Source organism: Pogoniulus pusillus, chromosome 34, assembly GCF_015220805.1.
Source record: "Pogoniulus pusillus isolate bPogPus1 chromosome 34, bPogPus1.pri, whole genome shotgun sequence".
NCBI classification, from domain to species: domain Eukaryota; kingdom Metazoa; phylum Chordata; class Aves; order Piciformes; family Lybiidae; genus Pogoniulus; species Pogoniulus pusillus.
The window spans coordinates 14,249,933-14,274,679 of record NC_087297.1 but is presented as its reverse complement, the minus strand read 5'-3'; the positions used below and the strand labels follow the sequence as shown (position 1 = coordinate 14,274,679).

The 24,747-nt window shown below is 51.3% G+C and overlaps 1 protein-coding gene across 1 annotated transcript in view; it reads left to right on the top strand.

Annotated features, from left to right (window-relative positions):
- The window catches only part of ARFGEF1 (ADP ribosylation factor guanine nucleotide exchange factor 1), a 53,982-nt gene that overhangs the window by 15,239 nt on the left and 13,996 nt on the right, over positions 1-24,747 (top strand). Inside the window, exons 2-20 of the mRNA XM_064170665.1 lie at positions 2,857-2,887; positions 3,674-3,830; positions 4,750-4,896; positions 7,896-8,075; positions 8,516-8,789; positions 9,323-9,436; positions 10,468-10,634; positions 11,275-11,408; positions 14,180-14,414; positions 17,371-17,470; positions 17,695-17,834; positions 17,929-18,037; positions 18,384-18,585; positions 19,578-19,689; positions 20,679-20,884; positions 20,984-21,068; positions 21,757-21,928; positions 23,038-23,189; positions 24,602-24,730. Coding sequence (XP_064026735.1) covers positions 2,857-2,887; positions 3,674-3,830; positions 4,750-4,896; positions 7,896-8,075; positions 8,516-8,789; positions 9,323-9,436; positions 10,468-10,634; positions 11,275-11,408; positions 14,180-14,414; positions 17,371-17,470; positions 17,695-17,834; positions 17,929-18,037; positions 18,384-18,585; positions 19,578-19,689; positions 20,679-20,884; positions 20,984-21,068; positions 21,757-21,928; positions 23,038-23,189; positions 24,602-24,730 — 2,846 coding nt within the window. The remainder of the gene's footprint in view (positions 1-2,856; positions 2,888-3,673; positions 3,831-4,749; positions 4,897-7,895; positions 8,076-8,515; positions 8,790-9,322; positions 9,437-10,467; positions 10,635-11,274; positions 11,409-14,179; positions 14,415-17,370; positions 17,471-17,694; positions 17,835-17,928; positions 18,038-18,383; positions 18,586-19,577; positions 19,690-20,678; positions 20,885-20,983; positions 21,069-21,756; positions 21,929-23,037; positions 23,190-24,601; positions 24,731-24,747) is intronic.

The following is a 24,747-nucleotide window of genomic DNA, read 5'->3' as shown; positions in this document are numbered from 1 at the left end:
TGCTGTGGAGCCAGCACAGCTCGGTTGTATTGGGTGCAAAAAGAGTAATAAAATACAAAGACTTAGGTGCAGGTTAATTTCTTCGAGGTTGCAGCAGCAGCAGCGAGACTGCTTCTGACCTCTCTAAATTTCCAAGGGCAGCATGTCAAGCTGCGGTGTCAACCCGAGAGTTCTCGGTGATTCATCAGCTCTGGAGCCGGGCAGAGGCTGCGCAGAGCCCGAGGGCAGCGCTGCTGCTGTCCCTGGGGCTCCCAGGGTGGCTGCAGACCTGCTCCTGCAGGCAGGGCGAGCTGCAGCTCTGCTGACAAAGGCAAATACTCACTCCGGTGAGCCTGGGAATACTTGAGAAAATTGATAGAGGGGAGGACTGGAGGAACTGAGTCCCTCTTCAACGCATCCTGCTGGGAATTTTGCCTGCCTGATGCTTTTTTCTCTGCTTTCTGGTTGCTGACTGTGCTGGGAAGCTGCCGTGTCCAGGGCAGTGCCAGGGGCGCAGCCTGGGAGGCCAGCCTGAAGGAGCCCAGGGGAACTGGAGCTGCTGCATACTGCTTAGAATCATTCAGTCGTCCCACCCTTCAGGGCTTACCTTCCCCCTTCCTATCCCTTTGAAACTCCACTCACAGGTTCCCAGCTCTCAGGGGTGCAGGTACAGCTGCTTCTAGGAGCTCCACGCAGGGAGGGGATGCAAATCCAAAGCCTGGATTAGAGCCCTTGGGTTGTGGAATCTATCCCTGCTGGTTAGCTTCGTTTCACCTTGTTACAGCTGTGAATTTTGGCAAGAGTATGTGAAAAATATTTGCTTTGTTTCTGGTTTTGTGCTGGTCTCCAGAGGCATGCAGTGGTTTCCAGTGCAGCATGTTGGTGTTCTCATCAGACAGCTGCAGGCCCTGCTGTGTGCTGATCCCTGTGCTCTGTGCCCCTGAACTCAGCTGGTGAAATTGCCTTTTCTGCCAATTACAACTGTTCTGGCCTGAGTGACTGCAGTCTGGGCCCCAGGCAGCCTCTTCTGGGGTCTCTCTTGGTGCTTGATCTGCTCGGATTCTTCAGAAAGGAAACAGAAGCCCTCCCTCAGCACCCATTCTCATGTACCCATGCTGGAGATAGTTTTGTGTTCTCTCTCTGGTAGTGGACACTCCACCTCCCCAGCTGGAGCAGGAATACTGACAAAGTAGTTCTGTTTCACTGGTATTTATTTTGTCACAAGGTATTGAGGTAAGCAGAAAGGAAGCTTACCTGAATGAGCTGATCTGTTTCAGACATGGGGGCTGTTGGTGTAGGAAGCAAGGGAATCATCCTGTCCTACCCAAATTTCATATGGGAATCACAGACACCCTGCAGTGTAATTAAGGTTTAAATTATCCAACACCTTCACACCAAAGAATTTTCTCCTCCGGTTCAGATGGAACCTCCTGGGTTCAAGTTTGTGTCCAGTGTCCCTTGTCCTGTTGCTGGAGTGCCACTGACAAGAGTCTGCTCCATCCTCTTGCACCCCACAGGTCCTTTAGCTTTTGCTGAGCATTGCTCAGCTCCCCCCAGGGCTGCTCTTCTGCAGGCTCAGCCCCAGGGTTCTCAGCCTTTGCTGCTCACAGAGCTGCTCCAGGCCCCTCAGCACCTTCAGAGCCCCTGCTGGACCCTGCAGCAGCTCCTGAGCTGGGGAGCACAGCTCCATTGCAGTGCTCAGCTATTTTCCATGGCAGTTCTGTGTGCACATCCCAGGTTATGTAGAGACTCTGGAAGCTGGAGTCTTTCTCCCTGGTCTTCCTGCCTTATTCCAGCATCTTGCATCTTCTCTTACTCCTCCTTGAAAGGGGCTGCTGACTTGAAAAGCTTCTCCAGCTGCTGGGTCCTTCCTTCTGTGATTTTGGGGTGTGTGTTTTGGAAAGGGCAGAGCAGGCCAAGGAAGTAGGTGATGTTTTCAAGCCTGCTTTCAGCTCCCCTTCCAGGCTCCTCTGCACTTTGGCAGGATTGCCTTTTGCCATTAAGTACAAGGCTGTCAGTGTTCTGGCTCCTCTGTCTCCAACAGGTTGTTCATCTAGCATGAGGGTCGTGGGGCACCTCTGCTGTGATCTGTTTGTCTCTGGATTCCTGTGTGCTCCCTGCTGGCTGTGGCTGGTGCAGGAGGGTGAAATTGTGCTGTGATGGACTCGTGTTTTAGCTTGCAGAGCAGCAGGAGCAGTCCTGCAGAGATGGGAATCAGGCTTCTGTCTTGTCAGGGCTGAGCGGAAAGGTTTGGTCTGCTCTCCACTTACAATGCTGTGATCTCCTAGCCTCGTTTGCCAGCCACTGTAAGAACCTTTGTGTTATTTGGCAGAGGTCAGGACTGCAAACCTTCCCTTCCCCAGCCTGGTGCAGTGCTGCTCAGGGCAGCAGTGCCGCCGCAGCGGCGCTTGGCGAAGCTCTTCCCTTGGAGCTGTGCTGCACTTCCCCTAGGGACCAGGTCCCTCTCTAGGTGAGCTGTTGGCTGAGCCTGCAGACAATGCCCCGTGGGCACTGGAGCAGTGGTGATAATTGGTTGGAGTATCAGCAGCACAGGGAGGGCTCTGCCTGGGCTTTCTGATTGATTTGGTAACCTCTGCAGTGCTCTGCCCGTGCCCTGCTCTCAGCTGAGGCAGTGTGCTTAGGCCTTCAGTGCTGTTCTGCAGCCCCAGGGCCCATCTGCTGTCATATCTGCCCCAGAAGGGGCTGGGAGGGGGTTAGGGCAGCTCTTAACAATGTTGCTTATTACAAAGTTGTATTTTCTGCTTCAAACTAATCCTGGTTTGCCTAAACAGCTCTGCTTTCTGATCTTTTGCACTTAATCCTGTGTTGGTGGTTGTGACAGCGTTGCCCTAACTCTGCCTTTGTTTCTCTTTGCAGAGGAAATCAAGGCTGAAACTGAAAAGCAGAGGTAAGTGCTGGCTCGTTTTGATGGGTGCTGGGGCTCTCACCCTCCCAGTCTGTGCCATAGTCCATCTGCACTGGGGCACAGGCTGAGCTCTCTCTGAAAAGCTTCTTTCATTATCATTGGTGAGGTTGGTGGTGTTTGGAAAGGTGCTAAAAGTGCTGCTTCAGTGACTGGCTGCGAGGCACAGCCCTGGGAGAAAGGCAGAAGATAGCTCAGGAGTGGCTGGTGTCTGGCCAGAGAGGGGGAAATAGGGATGAAGGTTAGGAAAGGGCTTGGCTAGAGAGGGAGAAATAGGGATCAAGGTCAGGAAAGGTCTTTGTGGGCAGCACTTCCTCCGAGTGCTGAACCAAACTCATGTCACAGTGCAGTGGCTGAGTAGCTCTCAGCTTCCCTGGTGATGTTTTTTTGCAAGCTGTAGTTGTATCTGTTGCAGTAGGACCAGACCAGAGCTCTTAGAGCTGTCATTTGGTGTGGCAAAGGCACTGAATAGATGCCTGAGCAGATCTGCTCCCCTCCTCTGACTTTAGCCACCAAGCAAGGGGAGCCTTTTGCTGTCCTCAGAGGAGACAGGTCTTTGTGCCCTCAAACCAGCAGGGCCGCTGGGTGTCCACTTTGTGCACTGGGCCCATCTGTCTCCTCCACGAAGGGGATGGATGAGGTACAAAGGCCGTTAGGGACATTGTGCTTGACTCCTGCTCACGTTCATTTCTTTGCTGTTTCGTTCTTCGCCCCGCGGCGGTGCTGGGTGTGCGACCAGCTGCAGTGCTCTAACGCTGTGCTCCTCTGCAGCCCCCCTCATGGAGAAGCAAAGCCTGGTTCCAGCACTCTCCCACCCGTGAAGTCCAAGAGCAGCTTCATCGAAGCAGACAAGTACTTCCTGCCCTTCGAGCTGGCCTGCCAGTCCAGGTGCCCCCGCATCGTCAGCACTTCTCTAGACTGCTTACAGGTCTGTGTCCTGCCCGCCCCTGCTGCTCTGCAGGGCAGGTGCCAGCAGCCTCTGGGCTTTGCTCCTTGCCTCTGCTGCACACTCAGCAGCTCCAACCCCTTCCTCGTGTGGGTGAATGTCTCTCTTGTTTGTTCTGTGCTGCGTGGCAGTGCTTATTGCACAGAAGCACAGAGTGGTGAGGGGTGGAAGGGAGCTCCAGGGATGACCTAGGCCAAGCATATTTGTGTATGTAGTGCCACAGCTCCGTGCTTGGATCGCTTTGGTTTGGTTTCTGCCTGCACAGTGCTGTGATGTTTCTCGTGAGTCTGTGCTGAGCTAGCACAGCAGGTCCAGCATTATTTAATGCATTTGCTGCTATTTGCCATCTTGTTCAGCCACTGGAACAGGTTGCACAGAGAAGCTGTGGAGGCTTCAACCCTTGCAGCGTTCAAGGCCAGGCTAGATGAGGCCTTGAGCAACCTGGGCTAGTGGAGCTGTCCCTGCCCATGGCAGGGGTTGGAACTGGAGGATCTTGAAGGTCCCTACCAACCCATTCTGTGACTGGATGAACACCTCAAGTCAGAAGGCTGCTAGCAGCTTAGAGAGCATTTGCAGCTGCTCTGTCTGCCTGTGTGCTGACTCCATTTGCAGCCTGGTGCGATGTGAGCCAGTTGGTGGAGTCCTGTATGGTTCAAAATACTCTTCACTGATGAAGAAAAGCTTTAATGTTAAGCTTGCTGACAGACGTGGTGCTGAATGCAGTGAAAAGTGAATAAATGTGGAGAGCAGTTAAAAAGCTGCTGGATGAGAGCTGGGGTAAGATGCCCTGGTTTAATGATTCTGTGCAAGTTGGGGCTACTGAATGTATCTATTGTCATGAAAAGCTGACTTAGTTCTGAAGCCTTTGTTTATGTGCTTGGGTTTTTTTTCTCCTCCACAGAAACTTATAGCATATGGACACTTGACAGGGAATGCTCCAGACAGCACAGCTCCAGGCAAAAAATTAATTGATAGAATTATTGAGACAATATGTGGCTGCTTTCAAGGCCCTCAGACAGACGAAGGGGTTCAGCTCCAGATAATAAAGGTAATGCAGTTAATGTTCCAGTGTTTACAGCAGGAGGATACTCCTGGCCTCGGGCTTCAAAGGCACAAGAGTTTGATTTGTAATGCAATGGTAATTCTCAGCTGTTCGCTGAGCCCTGAGATGGGAACTTGTTATTTCATGCTTCTTTCCCTGCTCCCTCCCACTGCTTTTTGGGTGGATTCGTGGCTGTGACCTCAAGTCCTGTGAGCAGACCACTGGGTGAAATTTCATTCACAGCAGCTCGGTGGAGCCATGTAATTGTGAGGAATTACTGTCAAATAATCCTGCACTCCCGGTAGGGAAGATGGTAATTAAGCAGCAGATTTTGAAATCCAGTTTGGAATTAGTTGCTGAAATGCAATTAGGCCTGGCAGTCAGCTGTTGCCATGGCACTGCCGTGCCGCTGGGTCCAGCTCCTGCGTGGAGGAGGTCTGAGGCTTCTTTCCACAGCTTATATGAAGGGTGCAGTGATCTGTGTTTCTGGGGTGCACTGCAACAGATCTCTGACTGCCCTGTTTATGCTGGGTGTTGGTTGCAGGAAGTGGCTGTGCCAGCTAGCAGAAGTCAGGCACCGGTGGGACTGCCAGACTGCAGAGGGCTCTGAGCATGCGGAGCGGCAGCTGAAGTTAGCTATGGGGGGCAGTGTTGGCTACCTGCTGCAGCTGTGTTTGTACCCTGAGGTGTCCTGCAGATTCTGCCTTTCCTTCCAGAGGGCAGTTCTGCTGCTTTTCACAGCCCACACCTACCTTCCCCGTGCCACTGCACTTCTCCAGCAGGTGGCTGTTAGATGTTGGGTGCTCCTGCTGCTGTTTTGCCCAAGCACTGAAGACACTTTTTGCCCTGCGGTGGGAAGTTGCTGCTGATTTGATCATGCAGTGGCATCATTCTGTCTCCCTCTCCCTGTAATCCCTTCTCTGCCAATGCTCTCCCTGCCTGAAGGCCTCGTTGGCTAAGAGAGGTTCTCTGGCAGGACCTGCAGTATAAAGAGGTGCTTGCAGCATTTGCTCAGAGGTTTCCTTCCGAGCCTAGAGAACAGCCAAGGGGAGGAGCACAGTCAAGTAGGTGTTTTTCCTTTAACCATCTCACCTCAGCTCCTGCTGACGATAGTGGATGCAAACAGATGAGCTAAGTGTGACCAGAAGGAGTGGGAATTCAGCTGCAAAAAGCCTTTGCTATGATAGAAAAGAGCAACTTGATGCTGTGATGCCATAGGCAGTCGCTTGCTGTTCTGAGCTCTGCAGAGAGGCGTTCTTCTGTGCCTGCTTTGCTCCCAGCTGGCACACTTTAGATACTCTGGCTCACTGAAAACACTTCTAAAACAAGTACACAGCCCCCAAACACCAGAGGAGCACCCGTGGGGTGTCCTGTTCCGATTTGGTTTCAGTTCTGTTAATGTATTGCCTTTAAAGCAGCAGAGGTGGCTGCAGGCCCCAGAGCTGCTGCAGGGTGAGCAGCAAGTGCAGGGCTGGGAGGAGGGCAGAGCTTTGGTCGTTCACCTCTGGAGGAGCTGCGTTGTTGCTGTATAGCTGGTTGGGATGTTCCTGCTGGGCTGTGGTGGTAGAGCCAGAGGCACATGGAGAGGTGAAGCAAACATGACTCACAGTCCGAGGATGCTTCTGAATCAGACCCAAGGTGAAAGATGTTAGCCAGCACGGTCAGGGCCATTCAGGTTTCTAGAAGCAAAGAAACCCAAAGAAGTGACTGTAGGAGCTCAGCAGCCAAGAGGAAGTGTTTAACTGTTAGGTATCTGCAAGGGGATGCCCTGCAGGCAGGACTGATTGCTCAGGCAGCAGGGAGATGTGGCTGTGCAGGGCATCTGCATTCCTCTGTTGAGGAGATTTGACTCTGTGCCTGCACCAACATTTCGGTGCCTCCACAACCCCTTATCAGGTGGTGTGAAAAGAGCTGAGCCCTGGCAGTCACAACAAGCACGGTGGAGAAATGTGGGCAATTAGCAGAGCACAGGCTCAGGCTGCTGCCCTGTCACCTTTTCTCTACCAGCAGGGTTTGTCTCCTAGCACTGAAAGGTGGGAAAAAAAACTGTCAGTCTGTACTAGCCTGAGCAGGAAGCTACAATTGGACCTGGATATGTGAAATTTGGTAGTTAAGAAATTAATAAGGGAACAGAAGGTGACACAAAAAGTAACTTCATAGATGACACAGCTGGAACAAAAGAGGTGGAGATTTGATCCCCCTGCACCATTTTGGTAGTGTTCTAAATGGTTGGCAGCAAAAGATCTCACTTGCCCAGTGAGCAGCTGTAGGTGGTTCTCGGAGTGGTGCTTTGTGAGTGACTCTCTGTTACCTTCTGGAGCTGGGAGGGAGAAATCTCAGCTACATCTGGGCACTGACTGTGCAGGGTCAGGAGTGTTTGGGGAAAAGAGCTGCCTGGCTATGCCTGGGCTCTGCTTGCTTGGCTGCATTTCAGGAACTGCTGATTCTGTCTTTTAAACTGGCACAGACAAAGCTCTTCAAGGTCAGGTTGGTGACAGGCATCTTCCTGAACTTTTAGAGGCTTGCTTGCCCTGTTGTTGTGTAGGAAGGGACAAGCAGATGCTAGCTCCAATGGAAGGAAAGAAGAGAGCTGCTGCAGAGGGTGAGTTCAGGAGGGGTAGTTGCCCCACTGCCAACTGCCCAGCATTACACTCTTTGTTCTTCACCTTTGCACTTACTTGGGACCCTGTGGACTGTTCCAGACTGCAGCAGCTGGTCTGATGGTCATGTCTTGTGTCTAGAAAACTCTGGGATGATCTCTGTTAACTACGAGTCTGATAACTCAGTCACTTGTTGTGTGCTTGGTACACTGATTAAAGCCATTCAGTGTTCCTGGTGTCTGTGATGTTCTGATGCAGCTACATGGGGAAGCTTAAGGTACAAGGTAGTGTACTTTGTGTTTTAAAAGGAGTCCACTTCTGATATTTATTCATTTGCAGACTGATTGGCAAGAAAGGTTTTGACAGAACCAGAATATCTGTGTGTGTGTGTGTTTGTTTGTCCAGGCTTTGCTCACTGCAGTAACATCTCAGCACATAGAAATCCACGAAGGGACTGTGCTGCAGGCTGTAAGGACATGCTACAACATCTACCTAGCAAGCAAAAATCTCATCAACCAAACCACAGCCAAGGCCACTCTGACACAAATGCTGAATGTCATCTTTGCACGTATGGAGAATCAAGCAGTGAGTATCTCTACAGAAAGCCTTGAACTCAAACCAGCTTTTGCCACTAGGAAGGCTTTGAGGCTTCCCTAACTTCTGGGAAAGGGGAAAAAACAAATCTGGTGTCTTAAATTGGAGCCTTTGTGCTTTGCACTCTGAAATGGGTTTAAAATGTGGGGGTGGTGTAGAGGATTTAAACTTCTTGTAGTGGCCCCTCTGTGTTTGGTGGCTGTCAGGAGGTGGCCACTGCCTGTCCCAGAGCTGCCACCCCTCTGCCCTGCTGCAGGTGTGGTTAGGGACAGTGTGGGTGTCCCTGTGACAGTGCTGTGCAGTGGTACAAAGGCTGGAGCCCTCAGAAGGCCCTGGGCAGAGACAGCAGCTGTCCAGTGTGTGGCCTGATGCATGCAGCCTGTGTACAGCTCCCTGGCTGAAGTTCTTGGGCGATTGCAATGTTTTTGTAGCTTCAGGAAGCCAAACAGATGGAAAAGGAAAGGCACAGACAGCAGCACCATCTACAGCAGTCTCCAGTAAGCCATCATGAGCCTGAGTCGCCTCAGCTGAGACATATCCCAGCACAGACTGAGCAGCTGTCCAAAGAAGAGGAGAGTGAGCTTGAGCATGGCACAAACGACGTGGACAAGACCCTGCAGGAGGATCTGGAGGCAGAAAATGGATCTGATATTTCTAGTGCTGAGAACGAGCAGACAGAAGCTGACCAAGCCACAGCAGCAGACAGTAATCAGTGTCTATTTCTGTTGGAGGGAGGGACAGGGCCTGTATAAAGAGGAGCTGGAGGATTATCCCTTGTTGCCCTCTCCCCCGTGTGGAGCCAGGCAGATATTTTCAGAGGGCTGACTAATGCAAGGTGCCTCCTGTCCTTGCTGCCCTGGGAGGCTTTGGCACCCACAGCCACTGGCCCCACGCTCTCTAGCCACTGTAGCAGATTGCTCCCTGTGCCTGTGTGATGCTATGAAAGTTTTTGAGAGCAGCCTCTCAAACCCAGGGAATTGTCAGTGTTCAGTGTCTGTAAAGATCCAGACTTGCTGTGTCTGGTTGGCACAGGGCTGTGCAGCAATTACCATTTCCAGGCTAAACACTGGAGTGCTTTTATCCTGCAGCTACTGTTTCCAGGGCATTCATGTGTGGCCTTTTTTAACACAGCCTCTCCTATTAATAGATTTGGAATGCAGGTTTTAAATGCAATTAAAACATCTCCCTGATTTCTGAGTTTCTCATTTGTTCTCCTTTGGGTTTGTTTCTGTTTAAAGCTCTTTCTAAAGCTGAGGGAGGAGCATACGATGGAGACAGCAACGAGTGTGAGGAGAAGGCACAGGAAATCGTGGAGAGCATTGTGCAGGAGATGGTGAACATAGTCGTTGGAGGTACTCTGGCAGTGTCTGTCTGGTCAACACTGACTGCATACTGCATTCTGCACCTTTTAGCACTTCACCCTGAGCGGCAGGGACATGGAGCTGCTGAAGCAGGTCCAGAGAGGGTCACGAAGATGCTCAGAGGGCTGCAAAACCTTCCCTGGTGGGGACAAGCTGGGAGAGCTGGGCTTGGTCAGCCTGGAGGAGAGAAGGCTTCAGGGAGGTCTTAGAGCAGCCTTCCCAGTGCCTCAAGGGAGCTAAAGAAAAGCTGGGGAGGGACTCCTCAGTGGTAGGATGAAGGGGAATGGATTGGAGCTTGAGCAGGGGAGATTGGGACTGGAGATTAGGAACAAATTCTTGATGATGAGGGTGGGGAGAGACTGGCACAGGTTGCCCAGGAGGTGTTGAAAACCAGGCTGGCTGAGGCTTCGAGCACTTTGGGCTGGTGGGAGGTGTCCCTGCTCATGGCAGGGGGTTGGCACTGGATGATCTTTAAGGTCCCTTGCAACCCAACCCAGTCTGGGATTCTCTCAATGTCTAACAGAAAGTGTCATTGTTGCCATGCTGAAGGAAGCAGCCTCACTTGTCTGACCTGAGCTGTGCATTATTCAACAGCAGAGTGGCCAGGGCTTGTAGATGACTTCATGCTGTTGGAGATGAGTGTTCTGTTCAAAACACCAGTTCTTGTTTGGTGTTTTTGTTCTGGTTTGCTCCCAAATGACCTCTCCCCTTCGGCTTGTCTCTGCTGGAAGGTGCACATCAAAGCAGTGACTTCTTTTCCCACTCAGTGCTTCTTGCAAACTTGGTAGAATGAAGAAGCTGGAAATGTAAAATGATGTCACTTTTCCCATGGTGGTTTTGATGAGTGGGAATTCAGGGTGCTTAGCACTGAAGAAGTGCCATAATGCCAAGTAGCTGCTGCCTTAAATGCCTCTTAAACTTGGGCTGTGATTGCTTTAGCGCCTCAAGGTTGGATGTAGAAACTGTTCTGAGTTCTCCTTCTGTTGTAACCTTTGTCTTAATGTTGGATCTTTGTCTGGCAGATGTGGAGGGCACTGCTGACGGTGCAGGTGGTGATGGCACCACATTAGAGGACGGCAGTGACAGTGAGAACATTCAGGCCAATGGAATTCCAGGGACTCCCATCTCTGTTGCTTACACACCGTCCTTACCTGATGACAGGCTCTCTGTCTCTTCCAACGATACTCAGGTACAGCTGAACACTCACAGACACTGAAGGAAGGGATGGCATTGCTCATGGCTCCAGGAATGCCTTAGAGAGGCCTGCAGCAGAGCTGGGGAGGGACTTCAGATAAGGGCTCGTGGTGACAGGATGAGGGGGAATGGATTGAAGATGGAGGAGGGCAGATTTAGACTGGAGATCAGGAAGAAATTCTTGGCAGTGAGGGTGGGGAGACCCTGGGGCAGGTTGCCCAGGATGTGGATGGCCTCTCCTTGAAGGTGTTCAAAGCCAGGTTGGATGTCCCACAGAATTTGTACCAAAGGTGCACTGCCCCAGCGAGGTCACTGTTGCCATCTGAGAAAACGTCAGGTGGTCTTTAAGGTTTGTTAAGGTAGTTACTGACTGCAGTGGCTGAAGGCAGTCCAGTGCCAGTTACCTTCCCTGCCCCTGCTCTGGCTGCAGTCATAGCTGCCCCTCCTGGGCTGGCAGCTTGGCTGTTCTGTGTGCCCAGGCTGCAGACTGGGGGGTGGTGCAGTCCTGCAGCACAGAGCTGTAGTGAGTCGGTTGTGTTTGTGTCGCTGTGAACTGCTTGTGGCTAGGAGGTGGGGATCTCCCTGCACACCCTGCTCATGCCAAATGCAATACTGAAATATGTTAACTTCTTTAGGAATCTGGAAATTCTTCAGGACCTACTCCTGGTGCTAAGTTTTCCCACATTTTACAAAAGGATGCCTTCCTTGTATTCAGGTCACTGTGTAAACTCTCCATGAAGCCCCTGTCGGATGGACCCCCGGACCCCAAGTGAGTGCCGTTGAGTTACCATGCTGCAGCCTTTGGAACCGCAGGGAAAAGGCACTGCTGCAGTGCTAGAGAGAGCTGTTACTGAGCCAGTCTTGGCAGTGTGGGGAGGGCCTGGGGACTGCAGGGCACTTTGCCTTTCAGTGCATGTTTGTGTTCTCTGAGTCGCTGCTGCTACCTGTTCAGAGCTTCCCAACCCCTCTGCTGCCTCTGAGCGCAGCCTCAGCCTCTTCTCAGCTGCTCTTGACCATGCTTTTCAGAAGGGCTTGTAGAGATCTTCAGGTGTTTTGGGCTGGCTAATGCAGCTCTGCTGCTAATAACCTTGGTTCTTAACTGCTTTATCGCCCCCATTCCTCACATCTCTTGCTCCTTGGACATCCAACCCATGTACCAACTCCATACAAGCTCCTCACCCAGAGCTCACCCTAGTTATGGTCAGTTCCTGATGGTGTTTCATTGTCTTGCACAACTTGGATGCTTTTGACAACCTCCTTAGTCAACGAAGAGTGCTCTGAAGACAAAGTCTTTGTCTGGCTGGTTTGAAAGTCTTCTGCTCTGACCAAAGCCCTCAAGCTTTCAGTTTGGCTTAGAGTTTTATTGTATTCAAACCAAAAGCTCCTCCTCTGGATGGCTGCCAGTGGTAGCTGGGAGGGGTGGCAGAGAGCTTTGCTTTCCTGCTCTTCCATAGTGCTTCTGTGCACCTCCTTCAGCCCATTGGGAGCAGCTGAGTGGTGCTCATGTTCCAGAGGGGCTCTTTTTTCTTCCAAAGATACTGGAACAGCAGTGTGACTTAGAGCCAGTCCAAGGCTCAGTGCTCAAAGTGAAATTGGTATTCACAATCAAATCAGCTTTACTGTTCGAGGCCTGACTTAAAGACACTTTAATCACTGATCTGTGTTGTGGATTTAATAAGCTGGGGAAAAATGTGATGTGGTAGAAAGGGCTTTGAAGGGTTAGCCCAGAAGGGTTCTGCAGTCGTTTCACAGTGTGCAAAGTCAGGACGTTCAGAAATGAGGACTGGGACATGAAAGGCTTTTCCTCACTGTTGGTGAGAATTTATCTTCCAGAAAGTGCCATGGAAGTCCTGGGGGTTTGGTCAGGTCTCTGGGACTAAGCCTGGCCTTTCATTAAAGGCTTTAATGGCTTTGCTCCCTCTGGAAGAGGGCACTTGGAGCATCTCCCCTGATGTGTTTATTGGGCTGAGGGAAGGTCTCCACACAGAGCAGACTGGGGGAAACAGCATTTGGGGTAACGAGGGTTGGCTGCAGAGGTGTTTGGAGATGTCCTGTGGTTGGAGAAGTGCCTGGAATTTACTGGTGGTGCTGAGGCATTGGTGGCTGCTTGAACAACTGCAAAGATACTGCGAGGGGAAGATGAGGAGGGCAGCAGTGGCATCTTAGAGATGCTTGGCTGCCTCTCTCGACAGAGGAGCTGGGAAGGCTTCAGTCAAAGTCTGGCTGAGGTGTAGGGAGTGCAGCTTTCTCTTCCAGTGACAAGACAGGGAGTTGAGACTAGGATTATGCTTCCCAGGACCCTGTGCAGTGCCTTTATCTCCTTTCTCCCTGCAGGAAAATAAAATGCAGGGGTCATGTCTTGAAGGCTCACTTAGTAGAGTTTAGTCCTTAAGCTTGTTTTAAGTGGGCTTTGCACATCATACAGCATTGGCAGGGCCTCAGCTGTGAGCTGGCAGCTGGGGGAAGCAGGCAGTGGTTGAAACCCTCGGCAGATTCCACATCTCTGGTCGTGAGCTGTCTTTGGCATCAAAGGAGATTGGAATGCTTGCGGTGTCCACAGCCTGGCTTGGTTTTTTTTGTTGAGCTTCCACAGAGAACTGTTCTGAGGCATTTCATCAACTTGAAGTGCTCTTCACAGAGTCTGGGCTGGGCTGTGCCAGAAGACTCCTGTCCTTGTTCCTTCTGTTTTGTAACTGCCCTCTGTCAGTGGTGGTTGTTCAGTGGAACCTCTGGGCTGCCTTGCTGGAAGGCTCCTTGTGTCTGCACCTGCTCTTCAGAGGAGCTGCAGGCCTGGAGGTGCTCAGAGGTTGGGAGACAGCTCAGGACTGAGGAGGAAATGCTTCCAGCCAGTGCTGCCCCAAGTGCAGTGGATTCTGTTACATGCAGGTTTCCTTCTGTGTGTGGTTGGCTTCTTGGCTGTTTGGTTTTGGTGTGTTGAAGTGTAAATAGCAGCACTGTTCTGAACTGGCTTCTGCCTTCAGTCTGACAGAAGGGTGCTGCTGCTGTGGAGCGCTTGGCAGCACTGCAGTTGCCTGACTGCCATGTTTGAAACAGACACATTCTGCATCTTACTGCTGTTGGAGTGGGGTGGGGAAGGGATAAAGGACACTGCACTGAGAAGAGGGATGGCCTGTGGGGAGGAAGGAGGTCAGGCAGGGCAGGACTTCATGGCCCTTCCACTTTTTCCGTGCTGGTGGGACTAGAGGAGAAGGGAACTCCCAGCTTTGCATGGTCAGGATTTGGGGGCTGGCTGGATATTTCAGAGGTGAAAGGAAGGAATGCTCCCTCCATCCTCTGGCCAAGCTGCTGCTGTGCCCTAGAGGAGAACTGGCAGAGCTTATTCTTGCCCACCTGGGCTGGAGATTGACCGCTTTGGCCAGCAGCAGCACCACCTCTGAATGCCTTTCCACAGCAGGTTGTGTCAGCTTTGAGTTTATCCAGGAGCACATGACAGAGTCTCTGTGGTGTGCACTGGCTCTCTGGGAGTGCTTTGTTCCTTGGGCCCCCCCCGAGCTGATCTGCTGCCTCCTCCTGTTGCAGATCTCACGAGCTGCGGTCCAAGATCCTGTCACTGCAGCTGCTTCTGTCCATCCTGCAGAACGCAGGCCCTGTCTTCAGGACAAACGAGATGTTCATTAACGCCATTAAGCAGTACCTTTGTGTTGCACTTTCAAAGAATGGAGTCTCCTCGGTTCCAGAAGTCTTTGAACTCTCACTCTCCATATTCCTCACCCTCCTCTCAAACTTCAAGACTCACCTGAAGATGCAGATTGAGGTAGGTGCCATCAGTTCACCGTCACCCTGGTGCAAGCCCTTTGGGGAGCCGCTGTGAGTGCTGTAGCCTGCAGACTGCCCCTCGAGTCTGGAGGCTGTGTGTGAGAAGACAGAAATGCTGCTGATGCTGCAGCTGTGAGGGCTTGAACCAAGGGATTTCTCTGCCTGTGGATGTCGTGGCTGAGCTGATGTGTGGTGGCAGCTCTGGGGGAAGAACCTCGCTTTGCCAGTGCCTGTCAGAAGGGTTTTGTGTTCTGGTCACTTCTCAGGTTGTGTTGATGCATTCTGGGGAGGCAGCAGTAGGGTTTCCAGTACTTGCTTGCACAGAAATGCAGCTTCGGTGGTGGATTGAATGTGCCTTGAAAATAGAATGTTTGGGAGACTCTGAGGACAGGCTGCGTGTGCCTCAGGAGGTGCTAGCACCTGTGCAGCCTTGGGCACAGCCCACACGGCTGGGCTGCTCCACAGTCGCAGCTGCCATGTGCTGGCCTCACCAAGTGCTGAGAGAGCTCCCAGGCCGCTGTGCAGGTTGCGCCTGTGCCACAGCCTGGCTGCCCTGGCAGGGGTTTGATCAGCTTCCAGCACTGCCACCCTCTCCCCAAGCCCAAACAGGAGATGAAGGCACACCTGAGGAGCACTGCACATAGGCTACTCTACACTACTGTAGGAGCTTCTAGAATGTGCTAAATTAGGAGCATCGCCACAGAGCAGGGCTGCAGTTCCTCCTCGCAAACATGAAAGCCAAAAGCATCCATCAATGACAAACCACCAGGGACAGCAGCTCGCAGAGACTTCTCTTTTGCCTGCTCGTGAGCTAAGTATTCCTCTCCTTCAGCTGCTGCTCCTGAAGGTTATTCAGAAGGTGTGGGTAGGCAAGTAGCTAACTTCAGCTGCAGGCTGTGCTTGGAGCTGCAAGGAGAGCCATATGCTCTCCTTCCTGGTATGCAACATCTCTGTATTTTGGGCCTGGGGCTGCATTCTTCATCAGGGAAAGAAATGTTAGGCAGCTTCTGTAAATCCTAGTCTGAGATCCTGCTGGAAGGAACCCTCCCTTTGTCCTTTGGCTTGAATATTCAGCTAACACTACCCTCTGACAGCTCAGATTGAGTCATACTTTGATTGCATTTGCTGGATTTCTAAGTGGGTCAATGAATATATTTGCAGGCAATGAAATCCTGGCTCTCAGGGGGCTCGGGGTGTAATTTAGCTGTGCTCACCATGGCCACTCTTTCACAGCTGTGAATAAAGGAGCTTAACACCCTGATTTTCAGTGAACCAAACTGGATAATTGGCTTTTTCTGCTTTACTTTCCCAATAAAGCAGGAGAAAAGCCTGAGCTCTGTGGCATGAGTTGCAGTAAGTAACAGAGTGCTAGCATTTTGAAATCTCTGAGATGTGAACAGTGGAGCTGTGAGGAGCTGCTTGTTCCAGAGCTGCTTGTCCAGAGCCGGCACCAGCAGCAAGCAGCCAGCTCTGCCTCGGAAACAGCTCCATAGCATGCAGGCTCTCCAGCTCCTTTCTCTTCTACCTTAGGTTTTGGTTGAGCTTTTACACTTGAAACTTTTTTTCTCTGCTCCATCAGTGACTTTTTAATTCTCTACCCAAAAAAATATCATTTCCCTGCCTCCAGAGATTCTGTAACATGCTTGTCTTGCAGAGAAAGACCAGAAATCAGCAAAGAGGTAGCTCAGGATTGCTTGGAGCATGACTCTGTAGTAATATTTTACCTCTTCCTGTGGCTGGTTTCCATTCCACTCTGGTATGTTGAGGTGTCAGGAGGTCTTTTGCTGGTTGTGTGAACTGCTTGTGCTCCGTGGGGATTGTGTTCCTTGGTTAGAGCAGGCACTGGGGTTGTGCTCTCTGTCCTGAAAAGGCCAATGAAATGGAAACACTCTTGATGCATTTTGCCTGAGCCTTACTGTGGAAGCTGCTTCAAAAGTAGTATTGCTGCTTTTCCCCAGATGGGACTCAAAGCCTGATGCTTGCCTCTGCCTGCCTGTAGCACACGGATCTCTCCAAATCCTGTGATAGAGAATATCTGAGGTTAAAAACAGGAGCAGTGCTTTGCAGCCTGCTCTCAGAGGAGAGCCTCGCAGCTTGGGACTGTTGGCAGCGTTCTGGAAGAGGCACAAGTTGGTGGATTTGGGAGCCAGAGCTGGCAGTGAAGGGCTGAGCTAGAATGCTGTGGAGGATGGTGGTGCAAAGCCACACTGCAGTTCACACCTGAAGTTCAGGTGCTGGTAGAGCAGTTCTGCTGCTTAGGGCAGAAGTGAGAAGCTGCCGAGTGTGCCCAGCTGCCATGGTCACCTGCAGTGCTCACGGGGCTGGTGAGGAGCTCTTGAGAGGAATGAGATGATCTCTGCTCCAAACAAAAGCAGTGTGGGGGAAAACTGACACCTTTGAGGGCAGACAACTTTCCCAGTGGTGGACCTGTTGCAGTTTTTGTGCTGTGTCTGACCCTTCTGCCAGCCATGCCACAGAGTCATTCTCTTGAGCCAAGGCATCTCCTCTGGTGAAGCTCCAGTGCCTCAGCCTGGCCTGAGTGGCTGTTTACTGTCTTGGTGCCATCAGATCACCATCTCCTGGAGCAGATCTGTGGTGAGGCAACACCTCTCCTGTCAGAATCCCAGAGCAGCTCTTCACAGCAGCTTAGGCTTCTCGTTAGGTTCAGCCATCCCTGGGGACTCCACAGCGCTCCTGGGTCTGTGGTTTTGAGTGAGCAGGCTATAAACTGAGTGTCTCAGCTGGAGAGAAGCACAGGGGCTGAAGTAGCAATTCGAATGCCTGATCCAAAGGAGTCAAGCAGAAGTTGTGCTGCCTCTTACCTTCCTTTTCTTTCCTTATCTCCTGTACCTCTGACATGCTGCTTTCAGAGTCTTGGGCACCCAGGTTAGTGTCTCTGGTTGTGAGGGATATTTATGGAGCTTTTTTCTCCCTCTTCCTGGAATATTTGCTAGGTCTTCTTCAAGGAAATTTTCCTGTATATCCTGGAAACGTCGACGAGCTCCTTCGACCACAAGTGGATGGTTATCCAGACGCTGACCAGGATCTGTGCAGGTACTGAGGGCCCTTGGCTCTGCTTCTTGCCTTTCACCGAAGGATCATTTCATGGTGGAGCCTCCTTTGGAGAGATTCCAGACCCATCTGGACGCTGTGATCCTGGGTGACCCTGCTTCAGCATGGGGCTGGTTGGCCTGGGTGATCTCCAGAGGTCCCTTCTGACCTCTGCTGTTCTGTGATCTGCTCTTTGACCAACTTTGACCATGTCCCTCTGTTTACAGATGCCCAAAGTGTAGTGGACATCTACGTGAACTATGACTGTGATTTAAATGCAGCCAATATATTTGAAAGGCTGGTTAATGACCTCTCCAAGATTGCCCAAGGAAGGGGTAGCCAAGAGCTTGGCATGTCCACTGTTCAGGTAAAACTGCCCCCAAGCCTTCACCTTTCTCAGTGTGATCGGCTGAGCCTGAACTCTCCACGCCACTTATTACTGCTGTTGAAACCTTTTCTAGGAATTAAGTTTGAGAAAGAAGGGGTTGGAGTGCTTGGTCTCGATCCTGAAGTGCATGGTGGAGTGGAGCAAGGATCAGTATGTGAACCCCAACTCTCAGACAACGCTAGGTAAGACATGGGGCTCTTCTGGCTTTGCTCAGGAGGTGCTGCAGCAGTTTGGTACTTCTGTACTCTTAGTGCTGAAAGAGAGAGAGAAGAAGCTTTGTTCTGTAGCAGGAAGTTGTCTAAGTTATCTTTCCTTAATTGCATGGACTCTTAGAAAGGATCCTCCTTGGTAAATTGCAGTGCTGGGGGGTTGTTGCTGTTTTCCCAACCAAACTGAAGGCAGACGAGCAAATAGGTCACTGAAGATAACCCCAGTGACTTCTGGAAGCCTTCAGAGAGGAGCTGAAGAACAGCTGTGGCTTGAACGCCCTCTCAGTGTGCTTTTGCTGTAACCCTTTCCAATGCATAGGCCAAGAAAAGCCCACAGAACAGGAGAGCAACGAGAGCAAGCACCCCGAGACAATTAACAGATACGGCAGCTTGAACTCCCTGGACTCGACAGCTTCCTCGGGGATTGGCAGCTACAGCACACAGATGTCTGGCACTGACAACCCAGAGCAGTTCGAAGTCCTAAAGCAACAAAAGGAAATAATAGAGCAAGGAATTGACTTGTGAGTGCCCTTTCCCCACCCGTGGGAGGGTGGATTCGTTCAGAGCTATGAAGACTCCTGGGTTTTTCTTCTTGCTCATAGATACTCATCTTGCGCTAGGAAGAGAACTCTGGGTGTAGCAGCACTCGCCCCGGCGAATGGTGCTGAGTGGTGTCCCCTTGGGAGCCTGTCAGCAGTGTTCTGTGTTAACCTAATTCCTCACAGCTAGAAGAGTGCTCTGAATGTTTGCTCTTTCTCCAGACCTGCTTTACTAGGAATAAGATTTTTTTTTGGGGGGGGGTAGGAGCAGCATCAGACTGGTGTGATCAGCTGGATGTGGTCTCGTGTAGTGCACCCTTCGCTGATGGTGGTGCCTGTGTCCTTAAACTGCTGCTTCCTTCTCACTGACTTGTCAATTAGGAGGATAGTAAACATTCTCAGTGCAGGCTGACACACACCTCCTGCCTGACTTCAGCCTTGTCACCTCATCTTCTAGCTGAGGTCACTTCGTGCAGGCATGAGTTTGTTGTATGGCTCTCAGCCCCTGAGCAAGCATGACTTAAGTCCTCCGTTACCTGCTTCTTTGTCCTGTCCACTTCCATCCTTACAGGCAGCTCTTGGGCTTGGTGACTATCACACAGACTAAACCAGAAGGCAACAGAGTGTAGCTGTTGCTTTCCAAGTCAAGACTTTGCTGGTCCTGTGGAATACTTTTTCTTCACAAGTGCTAGAGTACATGGTAGTGTTGAGCTCTCTTCACTGGGAGCTGCTTGCAGGCCATGCTGGAAGCTATGGAGCAAACAGGGGGAAAATCCCAATGTAAAACCATGCAGTGTTAAAGGGAATGATGACAGAAGGGAATATAGCTCACTCCTGTCTCAGGCACAGTTTGATGAAGGAAACCTATTTAATAGGTAGATTTTCAGTACCCGACCCTAAATCATGGAATCTTTTTACTGAATTCAGCTTTGTGCACGGGTAAAGAGTTAACTCTCCTGATCTCACCTGTACAGATTCAACAAGAAACCAAAGAGGGGGATTCAGTACCTGCAAGAGCAAGGAATGCTTGGCACTACTCCTGAAGACATTGCTCAGTTCTTGCACCAAGAGGAAAGATTAGATTCAGTAAGAAAACTGCTTTCCTGCTGGTTGTTTCTCACCCACTGATGTTGCAGGTCACCTGCTGGTGGCTTAAAGTGTTTGGCATTAGTGTGCAGTGAGGAAAAGGAAACCTCTTAGAGGGCTGTGGAGTATGCAGTGAAGTGTGAAGGAAAAGCCTTACCTACTTGAGCTGGCTCACAGCCTGTGCTTGGCTACCCCTGCAGCTGGGAGCAACTCACTAAAGTGCCCTTCAGTGAGGGACTGCCAGAAGTAGCTGTCCTCCAGTGACAGTGACCTGGTACAGCCACAGGAGAAGCATCTTTTACTGCCTCCAAAGAAGTTACTTAATCTAGGTTAGTTCTTTGGGTTTATGTACACTTAGCAGCTGTTGCTGGCTTTGAAAGGGTCCTGCAGTCTCTGGCTGAGGAGGGTGGGAGTATTTCGTGTTGGTGTTGTCATGAAGACCTTGGCTTCCTGGCCCAGCAGTCTGCACCACCATGCTTAGCAGCCAGCCCCACTGCTTTCCAGGGAAAGGCTGGTGTATGGCCATGCTCCCAGCTTGACTGAAGTCCTGAGTTTCAGTGTTGAGACTTCAAGTCAGCCACCAAAACACATTTTCACCTCAGTTTGCACACGCAGAATGCACAGTGGGTTTGCTGTGCTGCATTGGCAGTGCTCAGCTCAGAGGCAGCAGCAGGTTGTATTTGAGCATCACCTGCGCCTGCTTGAGCTTGGCACTGCGGTGGGGATGCAGTTGAGCTTAGCAAGCTTTGATTCCTGGTGTAAGTTTCCCAACTGCAAAAGTCATTCCAGCAGAGACAGGTCAGTCATTGGCCACGTTGAGCAGTGGAAAGGAAACATGTAGGAGCATTATGGTGGAGAACCTTTGCTCTGGAGGAGAGGAGGAGCAGGAGCAGCCTTGGCTGACTGAGCCTGTGGGCAGCGTGACGCAGTCTGCACCGGTTCCGTGCCACTGTAAATGCGCTGATTGGGCTCCTCTGTCCTCGCTGCAGACTCAGGTTGGGGAGTTCCTGGGAGACAATGACAAGTTCAACAAAGAGGTGATGTATGCCTACGTGGACCAGCACGACTTCTCCACCAAGGACTTCGTCTCGGCCCTGCGCTTGTTCCTGGAGGGCTTCCGCCTGCCGGGCGAGGCGCAGAAGATCGACCGCCTGATGGAGAAGTTTGCTGCTAGATACTTGGAGTGCAACCAAGGGTGAGCCCTGCTCTGCCTTCGCAGCTCCGGGTGCTCAGGAATGCCTGACAGCTCCTAATCCCCTACCTTTGCTGCTCTTTTTCCCCTTCTCCCCTGCAGGCAGACTCTCTTTGCCAGCGCAGACACTGCCTATGTTCTGGCCTACTCAATCATCATGCTGACAACAGACCTGCACAGCCCACAGGTGAGCTGCTGGGAAAACCTTGCTGGAGTCCACAGGCTGCTCACTTCATGGATTGTAGTATGGGTTGGGTTGGAAGGGACCTTAAAGCTCATCTAGTCCCAACCCCCTGCCATGGGTAGGGACACCTTCCACCAGCTCAGGTTGCTCAAGGCCTCATCCAGCCTGACCTTGAACACCTCCAGGGAGGTTGTGGAGCACAGAATGTGATTCTCCAATCACATTCTGTGCTTCAGTGCTCCACAGCCTCCCTGGGCAACCTGTGCCAGGGCCTGCCCATTCTCACTGGAAAGAATTTCTCTCTAATCTCCAGTCTCAGTCCCCTCTCTCCCAGCTCAAAGCCATTGTTTCTCGTCCTGTCACTCCCAGTCCCTCTAAACAGTCCCTTTCCAGCCACCTTCTAGGCCCCCTTCAGGTGCTGGAAGGCTGCTCTAAGGTGTCCCTGGAGCCTTCTCTTCTGCAGCCTCAGCTCTCTCAGCTTGTCCCTGCAGGAGAGGTTCTGCAGCCCAATGTGCAGGTGGCCTTGCCTTGGTTGGTAGATCTAACAGAGTAGTGTTGATGTGTTGGATACTTGTGTCTTCTGCAGCAGCAGGTTTGGCCTTCGTGGTAGCTTGCATCTGTCTGGGGTGTTCTGCTGGCTGCTATCGACAGCCTCCTCTGCTGATGCTGACAGCTGCTTTCTGGCTTTCAGGTTAAGAATAAAATGACAAAAGAGCAGTATATCAAAATGAACAGAGGCATCAATGACAGCAAAGATCTCCCTGAAGAATATTTGTCTGCAATCTATAATGAAATAGCTGGCAAGAAGATCTCAATGAAAGAAACAAAGGAATTAACCATACCCACCAAATCCACCAAGCAAAGTGAGTAGCTGCAGTGTCAGGCTGCTTCCAGCCGTTAGCTCTTCACTCTCACCAAGCTGTCCCTTCTCAGAGTGAGAGATAAGTGCAATGAGCACCACTTCACTAAAATGGGTCTTAACCTCCAGTCATGGATCCTTTGCTCTTAACATAAAGGCATGGCTCTGCCTCCAGACCTGTGCCAGTGCAGCTGCTGAACTCCTGACTGCACTGACTGTGGAGAGGACAAGTTTTGGTGAACAGCAGCACAGGGAAATGCATCTGAGGGCTTTATGAGGTGAAGGTGTTGCTGACACGGTGCAGAGCACACCCCCTGGCAGTGCCTTCCATTTCCAAGGTCACCCTTGTGCTTTCCTGCAGTTGCAGCCTCCCCTTCCCAAAGTCTGCATTATTTGATTTGTAGGCTCCTGACTTGTGCACTTGTAAAGCTCATTACCTCCTCCTCTCTGACACACCAGAACTGGTTTGTTTGCTCTGTATACAGATTCAGCTGTTCCTCATTCCAGCCTCTCTACAGAGAACATTCTGAGTCTTGCCTTCTGCTCACATTTGTGTGCCTCTAAGCCCTAGGAACAGATTTGTTACAGGAAATTTGCACCAGGATAAGAGAAGTCCTCTAATTGGCAGTATTCATGTAATTAACATAATGGGCCTATGGCCATGTTAAAGAAGCTGAAGATTACTTTCTGCTCGAGTTTCTCCTTCTTGATGAGATGGAGGTTCCATTAGTGAAATGAAAAGGTGATTAAGGTAGCTCTGCCTCAGAAGGCTGCCACTTACTCTTGTTTTCTGTGCTGATGGATCACTGAGAACCTTCAGTTCACTTTGCATTTAGCTCAGTGGATGTGATGTTTGTGCTCTTAGTTGAGGTGATGGGAAAATGTTTGTTGTGCAAAGCTAAAAATCCTCTAAGGGTTTAAAGTGAGCTAATTGCATAGAGAAGTTTGCTGTCAGTTAGAGTTTCTCTATATTGTAGAAGAATCACCATCATCATCATCATCTCCTGCTGTGTGGTAAAGATGAGTGTGGTGCTTAATGAAAAATGATTATCAGGGTTCCTGAGGACAGCACGGCCAAAGGAGGCAGAGATGAGAGGAAAACTGTGTTTACAGGTGTTGCTAGTGAGAAGCAGAGGAGACTGCTGTACAACTTGGAGATGGAACAGATGGCCAAGACAGCCAAAGCTCTGATGGAGGCAGTGAGCCATGTGCAGGCTCCCTTCACCAGTGCAACACACCTGGAGCACGTCAGACCCATGTTCAAGGTGAGAGCTGTGTTTGGAAATAGCACATAGGCCCTACATGCAAAATACTGACTGACAGGGCTGGTTGGTAGTGGTAGAGATCTGTCTCTGCTGGTTTGGTTGTGTTGGAAGCTCCTGAACTTGCCACAGGAAAGGAGGGATTTTGAGTTGTCTGCTCCAGTTCCACTGAGCCTGGGATTTCAGAAATGTCTGTGCTCGTACAAGCAGCATCTTGTACGAGTAGTGGAGGAGTTGGGAGGGGAGAAAGTACAGAGAGTGTCATAGAATCAACCAGGTTGGAAGAAGCTTCCAAGCTCATCCAGTCCAACCTAGCACCCAGCCCTGGCCAACCAACCAGACCATGGCATTAAGTGCCCCAGTCAGGCTTGGCTTCAACACCTCCAGCCACAGCCACTCCACCTCCCTGGGCAGCCCATTCCAATGCCAATCACTCTCTCTGACAACAACTTCCTCCTAACATCCAGCCAAGACCTGCCCTGGCACAGCTTGAGGCTGTGTCCCCTTGTTCTGTTGCTGAGTGCCTGGCAGCAGAGCCCAACCCCACCTGGCTACAGCCTCCCTGCAGGCAGCTGCAGACAGCAATGAGCTCTGCCCTGAGCCTCCTCTGCTGCAGGCTGCACACTCCCAGCTCCCTCAGCCTCTCCTCTCAGGGCTGTGCTCCAGTCCCCTCCGCAGCTTTGCTGTCCTCCTCTGGACACCTTCCAGCACCTCAACATCTCTCTTGAATTGAGGAGCCCAGAACTGGACACAGCACTCAAGGTGTGGCCTGAGCAATGCTGAGTACTGGGGCAGAAGAACCTCCCTTGTGCTGCTGGCCACACTGCTGCTGAGCCAGCCCAGGATGCCATTGGCTCTGCTGCCCACCTGGGCACACTTGAAGTGGTAGGATTTGTGTTAGTGAGCAGTGGCACAGCCCAGCTTGTTTTGAGTCCCTCCTCCTGCTGCTCTGTGGCATTTTGCAGGAGCAGTGATCAGAACACAGTGATAGTTCTCGTGATGAAGGAGTCTGTGCACACTGTCGTTGTTGCAGTAACTCAGGACTGTCTTTTGCACAATGACAAAGGTTATCCTGGGAATACTCAAACTCCATGGACATCTGACTGCAGAGCTCTGGGGGTTGGTGTTTTCCAGCTGGCTGAAGGTGGTTGTGTGTGTTGGCTACTGAGGGAAGCTGCTTCCAACAGGAGCATTAATCTGCATCACTTTTACTCTGTCTCATGTCTTCTCTAACCATACTTCTGTCCTGTTCTGTCTCATGTCCATCCTGTTCCATTTCCTTTTTGGCATGGCAACCCCAGGGTGATGATGTGAGCTGAGGGTGGCCTTTCCCCTTGAGCAAGGGGTTGGCTCAATAGCATTCCCTTCAAGCAGCAGCAGCTGCTGATGTGAGTTTCCTTCTGTGCATGTTCCAGCTGGCCTGGACACCTTTTCTGGCTGCCTTCAGCGTGGGTCTGCAGGACTGTGATGACACAGAAGTGGCCTCTCTTTGTCTGGAGGGCATACGTTGTGCCATCAGGATCGCCTGCATCTTCAGCATCCAGGTAACAGAGCCTTGCTT